Source organism: Haliotis cracherodii, unplaced genomic scaffold, assembly GCF_022045235.1.
Source record: "Haliotis cracherodii isolate W230 unplaced genomic scaffold, xgHalCrac1.p SCAF_2, whole genome shotgun sequence".
Classification (NCBI taxonomy): Eukaryota; Metazoa; Mollusca; class Gastropoda; order Lepetellida; family Haliotidae; genus Haliotis; species Haliotis cracherodii.
The window spans coordinates 59279988-59293237 of NW_027266275.1; the positions used below are offsets into that span (position 1 = coordinate 59279988).

At 40.3% G+C, this 13250-nt stretch overlaps 1 protein-coding gene across 1 annotated transcript; it reads left to right on the forward strand.

Annotated features, from left to right (window-relative positions):
- Positions 1-748: 748 nt before the first annotated feature.
- Positions 749-12623, forward strand: LOC139468301 (hatching enzyme 1.2-like). The gene is made up of 12 exons (XM_071250181.1): positions 749-847; positions 1213-1228; positions 1476-1499; positions 1708-1754; positions 2929-3007; positions 4933-5068; positions 5540-5715; positions 7468-7716; positions 9152-9175; positions 9705-9845; positions 10185-10432; positions 12444-12623. The coding sequence occupies exons 1-12, from the start codon at positions 788-790 to the stop codon at positions 12573-12575; spliced, it is 1332 nt and encodes a 443-aa protein (XP_071106282.1). The 5' UTR covers positions 749-787; the 3' UTR covers positions 12576-12623.
- Positions 12624-13250: the final 627 nt, after the last annotated feature.

Below are 13250 nucleotides of genomic sequence, written 5' to 3' on the forward strand. Positions count from 1 at the left end.
CATCTTCCAAACTCTCCCCCACGCTGATATTCCTTCACCCAACGTTTAATTGTGACATATGGTGGGGTAACATCTGCATTAACAGCAATATATTAGGGAGAAGAGTACATCAGAGTCGAAGTCAATTATCAACAAGACACTGGAGTCAATACCGATATATGTGTCACGTAAGCATAACAACCTAGATATGTCAGATGTCTGATGTCCCCTCCTACACCTGTCCGGATAAGGAAAGCTGAGCACACGTTGGGAAGGAGATTCTGTCATTCCAGCCACTATAGCCAATCCCAACAATCGAAAAAACACTCGTGTTACACGCGAAATGCGAACAGTTTGTGCGATATCATTAAAAGAAAACGTTCTGTGTATTTGTGTTTAGGTGGTTTCAATTCGTTTCTATCTCTTTAAGCGTTCAGTGCTTGCTGTTTGTCGATTCTGCTAGTGTGTATGTACCTACAGTAGCAATAATTTATAGTTAGCCTACATATTTCTACTGAAACGTTTCTTTTTACCAAAGTATGTATTTTCAGTTCGATTTTTTTTTCAAATATGAAAACAAAATATATGTTAGCAAAATATATATTCACACCTGGCATAAATTAAAAGATGCAAGCATAACACTTGTTCTTATCCATATGTCTCATATATACAAAGTATGTCGCCAGTGTCTTATCAAAACTGTGTTAATCAACACGATACCATGCTAATCTATGTGAAACAAGTTCAAATATACACCAGGCACATTTCTGGGTAGGGTTAGTGTTGGCCTGTCACTCCTGCCAGAACTATGTGGCGTATTGCAGCTCTTCTGTGCTTTGGGTACGCCCTAGCACTGCCTCTGGAAAAGGTACAAACGTATATAAATATTTCCCATAATATAATAGCCGATTTGCATCAAAACAATACGATGAATTGTCTTTAATTTTATCCGTTGAAATTCATATCTTGAGGTCAATATACTTGTTGTCACACGGTTCATGACACGGTCTGGACAGATTTCTGTTTGACAACCTATGCAAGAAATACTTTTCTGTTGTTTTAAAAAAAAAACAACCATCATAAACATAACACACCGAGGACATTGCTTCCAATTATTAAGCTGCCACTCTGATGTCAAGGTACGGTCTATGGTAATAAATACGGTGGTAAAATGCAAGAGCGTTATACATTTCTCTTGTGAATATCTATTTAAAAAAACTGTGATCATTTCAGGATTCAGAGATAATTGGTGAGTAATTGTAATTTTTTAAATTGCATCTTCATTATAGTTAAAGTGGAAATAAAGAGAAGGCAATATATCAATGACATGATCCATAGCCTAAATCCAGAACAGGGTAACATTTTTTTAATTCTAAGAGTAATACACATTCACATCAAATACTAATTATGTTTAATCTATTATACATCGCTGTAGTTCCTTTAGGGTCGTATTTTTTGCAGGTACTTTTGTAAACGAATGTTTCATTATATTTCAGAAGCCTACCCAGAAGAGAATGCTGGTATGTTAAGTATATCAATGCACTGTCAATCGCACCATCAACATGATTAAAACAATTTTGTAATGGTTCGTATATCAACATGACTGATTTTAATCTGTCAAAGGTAAGGTAAACCCATGTCACTATGTAAACACATGAAGTTAAATGTAATCAAACATCTTGGCTGCAGAGTTTCCTTGTAATATTATAAATGTTTGATTTATTACAGAATATTTCGAGGGGGACATTGAACTGAGACCAGGCGATGACCCCAGGGTAAGTTATCTGTAGCCAATACCGCCACGTACTTCATGATTTCATGAATTAGCTTATGTACAGACAATACTGCCATGTACTTCATAATTTTATGGATAAGCTTATGTACAGCCAACACCGTCACATAGTCGATGATTTCATAGATTATCTTATGTACAGCCAATACCGTCACATAGTCGATGATTTCATAGATTATTTTATGTACAGCCAATACCGTCACATAGTCGATGATTTCATAGATTAGCTTATGGACAGCCAATACCGTCACGTACTACATAATTTTATGGATAAGCTTATGTACAGCCAATACCGTCACATAGTCGATGATTTCATAGATTATTTTATGTACAGCCAATACCGTCACATAGTCGATGATTTCATAGATTATCTTATGTACAGCCAATACCGTCACGTACTACATAATTTTATGGATAAGCTTATGTACAGCCAATACCGTCACATAGTCGATGATTTCATAGATTATCTTATGTACAGCCAATACCGTCACGTACTACATGATTTCCTGGATAAGCTTATGTACAGCCAATACCGTCACATAGTCGATGATTTCATAGATTAGCTTATGTAAAGCCAATACTGCCATGTACTTCATGATTTCATAGATTATCTTATGTACAGCCAATGCCGTCACGTAGTTGAAGATTTCATAGAATAAGTTATGTTCAGAACATCCGGGTTAGAATTGGTCTTCCGACACCCATGCTTGCAGTAAAAGGCGACTATGCTTGTCGTAAAAGGCGACTAACGGGATCGGGTGGTCAGGCTCGCTGATTCTGTTGTTGCATGTCATCGTATCCCAATTGCATGTCAATTGTCTGGTCCAGACTCGATTATTTACTGACCGCCGTCATATAGCTGGAATATTGCTGAGCTCAGCGTTAAACAACAAACAAACAAAGAAAAGTAAATAATTTTCAAATAACATTTAATACGACTGCCGTTAACCATGGTAAACATATATAGGAGTTACAACAGCTGAAGCAGCATTATGTCAAGAGTAGTATTGCATTGCGTGAAATGTGAATAAAACGTTATTTCCGCTCTACGAATACCGTATTTCTATCAAACAGCGAATATGAGTTTAATGAAAAACGGATGTGAACAGATTCGAATTTCAACTCTGGATCTTATTATGATCAGTGTCATTTTTTAGGACCGAAATGCCCAGAGGAATAGAAATTACAGATGGCCGAACGGAGTGTTTCCCTACGTCATTGACACCAACCACTTCTGTAAGTATAGGTTTTCTTAGGTTCGAATCAATTAAAAAAGGTTATACAGATCAGGATAGCAATCGATATTCAGTGATCTTTTCACATCATTTTCATCAATATTTTGCCTTTAATACCAGAATGTACCTGTTTCTCAGATAATCGACACTGAGTACTTCCTGACCTTAAATATTTCCAAAGTCTTGTAATTTATCGTAATGTCATTCAGTCAAACCAAAAGAGAAAGCGTATAATATTTCGATTTCGAAAAGGTCAGAGGTTTCAAATAGGCACCTTCTGAGGATAAATGCCAGGGGTCAATCTCAGGTTTCTCCACGTTTTACACGTTAACTCACGTTTTCATCCCCATAATTGTCCGCACATTTGCTTACTTGGGGGCACATACTTCCCAGTCGTCTTATACGCCTAACTTGATGCGTCACTTAGGCGTTCCAGACACTTATGATCGTGGGTTCGGATCCCGGATCCCGCATAGCCCTGATTAATTTAATTGGCTTGTCAAAACCATACCCATGCTCTTAGGTTTCATCGAAGTGGTAAACGTCAGACACCAGCATGACTTTGGACTTTATTTCGACATTAACCTGACGCGCCATTATATACTAGAAATAATATTTCAGGGAACACCCATTTTTTCAGGAATGATGTGTAAAGAAATGACGTTGTGGAAATCAATCTCTACAGTAAAGTCAATATCTGGTCCATGCCCCGTGAGCATCGATGCAGGCACATCTTCTAGGCATACTGGATATCAAACGCGTGATATCTGTCGCCATTCTTCTCGTAAGGTCCACTCAAGCTTTTGCAAATTCTGGGAACACTGAGGTCGGTTGCGAACCCTTCGTCCCAGAGCATCCCAAAGGTGTTCATTGGTGACATGTCCTGAGATTTGGCTGTCGAGGACAATGTTGTGACACCTTTCTGCCTCAGACAGTCGACTGCAACACGAGATCTGTGAGGACGTGCATTGTCATCCTGGAACAGAAAGTTCTGACCTACATGCTGGGCAAATGGGATGTCCACTGGACGTAACATTTGGTCCACATAATGTTCACCGGCCATGTTCCTTTGTACGACCATCAAATCCGTCCTGTTGTATCTTGTGCCAGTCCAGACCAAGATGCTGCCACCATCGTATCTATATATCGTGCTCTTGGACTGCTGCCGGAAAGTTCCTCACTCCACGCCGCCTCCATACACGTTGTCTACCATCTGTAAAGCGTAAACAGAACCTCGATGCATCAGAAAACATGGTGTATCTCCAATGCCGCTGTGGACGAACTCCAAACTGCTGTACCCACTGCTAAGTGAGACGCCTGTATGCCACAGGTGGACGTATTCTTCTGGACGGACGTCTTGAGTTCAGGCCCGCAGTTTTCAACCTGTTTCTTATCGCTGACGTAGTAAGTCGGATTCCTGTGTCAACCCTGAAGCTGTCCCTAAGTGCTGGTGCAGAAATGGATCTGTTCCTCAGAGCATTGGGTCGTACATATCGAGCCTCCCTGGGAGTCCTCCCACTTGGCCTTCCTCTACCCACTCTATTCCTTAGGCCACCCGTTTACCGATATCGTTTCATCAGTCATATCCCACTTTGAGATTTACCAAAGTGTCTGGCAACAGCATTCTTCAATCTTGCCTATTGCGCTCATTCTTTTCATTTTCTGTCATGTATACTTTGGGGGTCATTTTCCTCCTTTGTACCCGATCAATGAACCATGTGGTTGTGACGTTTATTACCACATGCCAATTACTAGGATGTGTCTCGTGCAACAAAGATTGTCATTTCATTCTTGTGGCTGAAATGACAAGGGTTCCCTTGAAAATAGTTCCTCTATGTAACTGGAACACATGTACTTTCAATGCGCACTCACTAACAGCATTCGATATACGAAAATAATCGATCTAAACATGAAATTCACTTCCAGCTGCTTCTGAGCAGAGGACCATCAATCAAGCGATGCAGACCTTGCACGACAAGACAATGGTGAATGGCAAACCCTGCATCACATTCAAAAAACGCACGAATGAAGCTGCCTACATTCATTATGTTGGTGGATCTGGGTAGGTTGGCTACGCTTAAATACTTTCGGCACATTTTGCCAGATGGATCCACAAAGTAATTCTCTGGATTAATGTGGATTAATATTCTGTGGGTGGATGACATCAGGGAATACTTCTCAGAATATCAGATGGTACATAAAATGCATTACATAACGATGATTTTAATGCTATTGTTTTTGTTTTTAAAGTTTTATTTTACATTTTTGTACATGCATTTAAAAAAACTAAGTTGGAATAAGTGCGATAGGTCGGTCATTCACAATTAGCGACCATAAACGGCTCATATGAAGTGGGTAATATTTACTGTGTAAAGTTTAGTGAACAGGTAAAGGAAACAAGGGAATGAAACCTTTACTATTTCCTTGTTCATTTTTGTTATTGTGGAACGGACAGTAACCTTCGAGAAACTGAAGCCATCTCTTAAACCAAATATAGTGGATCATCTACATCCATACTGTGTTAATGTTGCAGATGTCACACACCAGTAGGATATCATCATGGACAGTCAGCTATTACCCTTGGAGTTGGGTGTGGCAGAATCGGCACCATCATGCACGAGACAATGCACGCCATGGGCTTCTGGCACGAGCAGAGTCGTCCCGACAGAGACAGCTACGTCACTATTGAGTGGAGCAACATCCAGCAGGGTAAATGACTTCTTCTATAACACTATGCAAGGTGATATCGGTGCAGTTGATCCGTTGTAAAGAACGATGCTGTTCAGGTGTACTTGCTTCCGCGTCTTTACTGAATGTCAATTCGATCTGCTCTCACACATGACTTGCTTTTGCATGTGTTTGTAATCGGTGCCACCGGAGCAGGATACGCATCTTTTCGTGATGACCTAGTGTCATCACTATTTGATAGTACTCCATAAACACATGCTCATGATATAGTCGAAATCTTGAGCAGATATTGTTATGTTTATGTAAATGTTTTTTGTCGCTTGTATTTTCTACTCGATGGCGGGAAATGTGTGGTCAGTAAATGATTATGGTCGACGAGATGGAGGGGGATATTCTCCATGGTCTGCCTTGTTCTAGACATTGTAATGGGTTAGAAGTGTATGGTAAGTGTATCTGTGTTAATAGGCTGGTAAGTAACTTGTAGATTGATACAAATCATAAAGTTGAATAAGCAAACAAACAAAATAGGTGTTGGAAGGATATAGATCAAATTGTCTGGACCTGCTAATTAGGCCGATCCTAGTCTCATTTAACATGGATGTCCTCTGGTCTGTATGTAAATATTCAGAGATAGATAGTTATAAAATCCTAACGAATTAAACTTAGCAAGATCTAAATATGAATAAAAGTAGGTCACTGTGTGTTATACTGCTCTGGGATGTGTGACAATGCCCAAAGTTAAAAGATACAATTATTCTCTGAGGTATATAGCAACCGTTACTTTACACCTGAAGAACTCACCCTAACAACCACCTGTCGAACAATGAGAACGACCCTTTATTCACTCGTCATGTTTTAAGTCGTATCTTTTAAATTTTAGATTCAAAACCTCAGCAATACCTTTATACGTTTTAGACTTGGTCTAAATGATATAAAATCGAGAAAAAGAGGACATTAATATTGAAAAATCCCTAAGAATTTGCCCCGTCTGTACCCTTGGTGTTGAAGAAGTATTTGATTTTATGTTTATTTTACCGGTAAATAAGAAAATAAAATTTAATATTTACCCGCCTGGTCATTTTCATGCATATCAACTAATAACTGTATATGTAACATACAACTACAAGTATCTTTATACATTCATCATGGTTTTATGTTACGTCAGTTGTTGTCATCTTGATATTTCTTATACTACAATATTTGTTATTATAACTGTATGTGTATGTAACTCACTTGTATATGGGCCAACAATAACAATAAACCACTGAATTGAATGGACAACACAGGTAGAAATATTCCGGAAATGGTTGGACATTAAAAGAAATGTTTCCCATCTCTGATTGGAGAACATAAGCACAAATCAATATGTACCAGTATGAGGAAACTGTTTGACTGTGCATTTTGAAAATGTTTTATTGTGACTACGGTCGAAAACAAGCCTCCTTTCAGCACAACATGGAACTGTGCTGAATTGTTTTCTTGTAACTATTCACGGTTATTCTTGATTGTTACATGTGTAGCAACAATGTGTAGGAACTCTTCATTCAATGTCTCATCTGTTTCTGCTTTATTTAGTTACATTAACATGAATATATGATAATCTTAACGTACTGGGCCTATTTGCACAAAGCGATCTTAGCGCTAAGATGATCGTAACTCCCATACTTTAACATAGGCTTACGAAATGGCTTTGCAAGTGGGCCCTGGTCCTTTCCCCATGGCCTAACATGGAATCTTTAACAAAGTGCTTACCCTTTTCACTTATTTACGTAGGACGCGAGCACAACTTCGACAAGTACACCACCACACAGGTTGACACTCTTGGACTCCAGTACGACTACGAGTCCGTCATGCATTACAACGCCTACAGCTTCGCCGTCGACCGCAGGAAGCCAACCATTCTTGTCAAGCAGAAGGGAGCAGTCATTGGACAGAGAACTCACCTGAGTCCTTTTGACATCAAGGAGATCCAGATGTACTATGGTTGTTTGGCTCAACATGGCTCCGTCTCGACGCCAGCTCGTAAGAAAAACTTTTTAGGGTTCACGCGTCAAGTGGACACCTAACTAATGATTGAAATAGAGCAATGTGCCACAAACAATGACACTATTGCTCCACCTGCAGTTTGGTATGGTGTAATATTTATTTATATTTATCCGTTTGCACTACTGTTCAAATTACAGTAAACTAGGTTATAACGAACTCAAAGGGACTAGTAATTTTAGTTCGTTATAACCGTAGTTCGTTATAAGCTTATATACAGCATAACTACAGAAAATAGTCGGGACCAAAAAGTAAGTTCGTTATATCCGTCAGTTCGTTATAAGCGTGTTCGTTATAACCGTAATTTACTGTAATAGGTCATCAGAACCTCATTCTTGTAAGGCGCGATGACGTGTGTATTGGGTGTCATCGTACCGTGTTGGATGGGTCATGGTCGTTGCCGATGCGGTCATCCACTGGTCAGGCCCATCGCGTGATTATGTACAAGCCGTTGTAGTACAGCTGGAAAGATGCTGACTGCTGTGTTCAACAACAGACATTGTTGGTTGGAGACACCACTTATGACGACGATTATCTGGTGATTTCTTTGTCGTTGTCTGACTTTTCACGACCACAAAGGAATACACGCTCTTCATTTACCACTATACCCTATCAAATAGGGTGTTGATTTAATTACACTATAATAGTAAATTATATTTGTATTACGGAAGAGAATTTATGTATGTCAACTTCTTTATCATGAGAAACACAACGTTTCGAAGTATATGCTTACTCATTCATCAGGATATGCTTACTCCTTCATCATCCTTCATCACCCGATGAAGGAGTAAGCACATACTCTGAAATGCTGTGTTCCTCATAATAAAGAAGTTGACATCCATAAATTCTCTTCCTTATGTGTATCACTTCTAAATGCCTTTCAAAGACCTATATTTGTAGTGATCTCGTTGAATACAACATAAACAATCACTATAAATTTCAAATTAAATGTTAAGTATAATTCCTGACTTTTATATCCGTTATTCAGGCGGTGAGTTGTGGGAAATAGAGAGTAACGTCATGTTCAAGATTATTGCTCATATATAACGACTTATGCGGGTTTTGTTTTTGTAGCAATGCACTGAGATACAATACCGCAGTTTAACATGGATACCCAATTGAGACACGGTATACTGACTCCGCGCCGACTAATCCTTGTATTATCCCTTTAATAGCGAGCACAAGGCAGGGTAACAGCAAGTACCATATTTTAAATTGTCCTGATGTGACTCGACCACAGTTTGTATTCGGAAGACATACTAATCATAGTGCATAGTGTAATAGGAAACGTTGATATACAGACCTGATTTATGATTTGCAATTTTATAATATATATTCCAAAATGATGCCAATCTCTTAAGTATATTTATTGTTACACATCTTGATATATACATCTTGTTTCTTTATGCTTCAGCCGCTACAGTGTCACCATCAATTGGTAAGAGAATTAGGATTATTCAAATAAATCGTCATTCTTCTTAATGCACCAAGAAATATCAAACCTATTGTAACATAAGACTCATTAAGCATTAAATTAAAGTATTTATGCTGAATATCTTCAAAGTGATATTAGAGAATTCTGAGGTTTTGAGGTTTTGATATGTCAGACTCTCGATGATCTGATGAAACAGATTCCATTGGGCACAAAAGGTTGAAAGTGGTGAAAATGATACGAAAGGATCACTGAAAATCAGTGATGACCTACTCTAAAAAGAATCAATCCAAGTAAGATAAAGATCTTACACGTTCATGAATAGAATTGTCATGTTGAATAATTACAAGGACGCGCACGCTGAAGGCAACATGCTACCTTGCTTGATTGTTAAGACAGGCGTGTGGTGACAGCCATGTCGAAAACGCCCAGTGACGACATCGTTACGCATTTCCGTCATGTCCCTAAGAATAAGTGCCATGTTAGGGCAAAACGGTTGTCATCAGTGCATACACTCATCGCCGACATTATACAGCTGCTGAGACGTGCACCTTCAGTACCGGATTCTGTGGCTGGACAAACCCTGGCGGTGACAATACCAACTGGCTCCGTCATCGTGGCGCAACACCTAGTGTTGGTACAGGGCCCACTACCGATCACTCCGGGTCAGCGTCAGGTGAGGAAGACACCAAATAGCATCTTTTGTCCTGTAACTTAATGACCTCATCACATCCCTTCTGTGATTCCAATTTGCAAAAATATTTTTTTTACTTCAAAAGAAGGCACATCAATGTAATTGCAGAGAAATATTATTTTTAAACATGTTTACCGAAATCATGTACACTGCCATCTAATCAGTGTACACTGCCTTCTAATTAAGCAGGGCAGCATTTTAGCTGTCCTATTCAGTATAACCTCTACATAGAACCAACCCTTTCCTATTAAAATGGTCCTTTCCAGAAGTCGAGTTACATGTAGGCGTCGAGGTGGAATGTCAATGTTACTTTTTCTGCAGGATACTACGCCTACTTGGAAGCATCTGGCCACTACCACCAGAAGGCTTATCTCCTATCCAAGACATTGCCCGGGGGAGACTACTGTCTCAGCATTTACTATCACATGTACGGACACGACATGGGCAGCCTGAAGATAGAAGCTATCACTGGTGGTACTAGCAGACAAGTAATCCATTCCATGTCTGGTGATCAGGGCAACGTGTGGAAACACTACCTCCTCAATATTCACACCACGGGCAACTTCCAGGTATAGTTGGAGGATATTTTACAGGAGCTGTGAAATATTTGTGAGATCCTCACACATTGCTCTGATATGCCTTATAACTGAAATGCTGTCCACAGTGAGGCCATTTGCCTCAGACTGATAAGGTTTTGACTGTCGTTCATATACACAGAACCGCAAAAGAAACGTCTCCCCATGTAACATTGCATGAAAAGTTGTCATTTAAATATCTGAGTAATTTTTGTCAAGGCTTCTAAAATTTAACATAACCTTGTCCGGAAAAATGAAATTTGATGATAAAAAAACAAAGTAGACAAAAAAAAAAGCGATCTCCCAAACGCAACGGCCATGGTAACCCGATGCACGTGAGTTCCGTGCAAATTGAAATGCACATGCGTTCCCCCATTTCTTGCCCTATAAAAATCCACCCAGATCGGATAACATTCATTCGTTATTGAATTGCTACCACATGCCAAGATTGACAAGAAATCAGCGACACCAAGCCCTTGGACAATTGCAAGCTTGACAAACCGCCCGGCAAGTAGCCAGACTGAGTGCATTTCAAGTCCTCGTAAGGTCCATATACAGACTCCAGCAACGGTACAAGATCTACAACACTACAGATGACCGACCACGTAGTGGAAGACCAAGGGTCACTACCCGACGTCAGCATCGTCAGATTGTGCGAAAGCATCTTCATGATCGCTTTGTTACTGCTGCGGAAACTGTTCGACAGACCATGGGGACACACCAGTGACACATTAGTGCGGACACCGTGCGTCGACGATTGACACCTTCACTGTCACAGGCTACACCGAAGACCCATTCTGACACCACGTCATCGTCGGGACCGTCTTCAGTGGGCAACACAGCGCCACCAGCAGTGGAGAGAGAGAGAGAGAGAGAGAGAGAGAGAGAGAGAGAGAGAGAGAGAGAGAGAGAGAGAGAGAGAGACGCCGTGGGGAACGTCATTCGGATGCTTGTGTTGTTGAGAGAGACTCGTGGGATGGTCCGAGCATCATGGTGTGGGGTGGAATTGGTCTTGCACAGAGGGTCGACCTGTGGTCTTCCAGAGCATCAGTCCAGGGAGAGGCAATGGTGTCACAGAAGCTCGGTACATTGATCACACGCCATACCTCATTTGGCACGTCGCCGCAACCACGAGTTTCAGCATGATAAAGCCCGTGCCCACACTGCGGGAGCAACGAGAGACTTCCTCCAGCAGAATGGCATCAGAGCCATGCAGTGGTTTGCCCCCAGTCCCGGTTTAAATCCCATTGAGCACCTACGGGACAAGATTCAAAGACGGCTGAATGACGTCCGACCAAGGCCGACAACTGCAGCTGAACTGCGCCAGGCGTTCCTCCGAGTGTGGGCTCAAGTGCCTTTAGCCTTCATCAACCGCCTCATCCATTCCATGTATTGACGTTGCACGGCATTCCACAATGCATATGGCGAACACACGAGATACTGACTTTTGATGCTATTTGCTCAGAGTCTAGTGTTGTGTTTCACTTTAAGAACATTTGACACTTTAATTTCAACCTTGATGATCAGTTTTGCTAAGTTTCACCAAGTTTTACTTTCTCAAAGTATGTTTACAGTGTTTGGACAAATAAGGTTTCTCATATCTCTATCCATGGTGACGTTTCTTTTGCGGTTCAGTATATTAGGTATTGCAGCAATTCACCTTGTTCTGGAGATGACACAATGAAATTCTCTCCATATCTCTTTTGTATTGATTGTTTAATATTTTCATTATATTGTGTGTATTGCTGACTTTATAACATGGCTGGTCTCGTGCAAATAATACCTATCCTACGTAGATATATGTAATCGTTTAGGTATGACCCACTTTCATTCTCAGTGCACACGCTTTTGTCTATAATAAGAGAAGAACGCTCCTCTCTGGGAGTGTTTCATTTGACCTACTTGTAAATTGTACATTTAAGGAATAATAAGATTTAACTATGTTCTGCGGTTGGGAAGTGGAACATCACTTTGAGCTAATAATTGTGGAATATGTTTATTTCAGCTTGAGATTGAGGGCGACACCGGTGCCAGCTACAGAAGCGACATCGCCGTGGACGATCTGACCATACACAACGGCCGGTGTGATTCCTTTCAAACTGGCAAGAGAGACGTGAACGATTTTGTAGAAATTTAACTGTGTCGTAAAATACCGAAAAAGATGTAAAGTATATTCACATATGCACACATTGACTCTGTATTCTATATGAGGAGGGTAGTGGCGTGGTTAAAGGGTTCGCTCGTCAAACCGGGTTCGACCCCCGCATGACTGTTATGTGTAAATATCACTCTTGATGTTATCTGACGCGATGAAACGGAACTATTGGTGAACGTGGCATTAAATAAAGTCAACATTCTCAAATATCCCATTCAAGAGAGAAGGTGCAGATCTCTCATCGCATGAACTGCATTCTAACAAATGTGCTACTCAAAAGAACCCCCGATTCTACTATACTATTACTATAGTTAATCTGTCATGGCATATAGTTTCGCTCGTCACGCCGAAGACCCGGTTTGATTCCCGACATGGGTACGATGTGTGAAGCCCATTTCTGGTGTCCCCCGCCGTGATATTGCTGGAATATTCCTGAAAGCGGCGTAAAACCATACTCACTCACTTACTCATGGCATATAGTAATATGAAAGAATCGTCCTGCATCCCGTCATTACCACATAGAATATCAGTCATATTGGAACCTTTATTTGATTCTTAAGCAACAAAAGGGCTAATTTATTAAAAAAATGAAATTTAAACTCACATAACACAAAGTTGGCCTGTTTTTGTTGAAACTGTTTTGGGTAAACAGTTGGT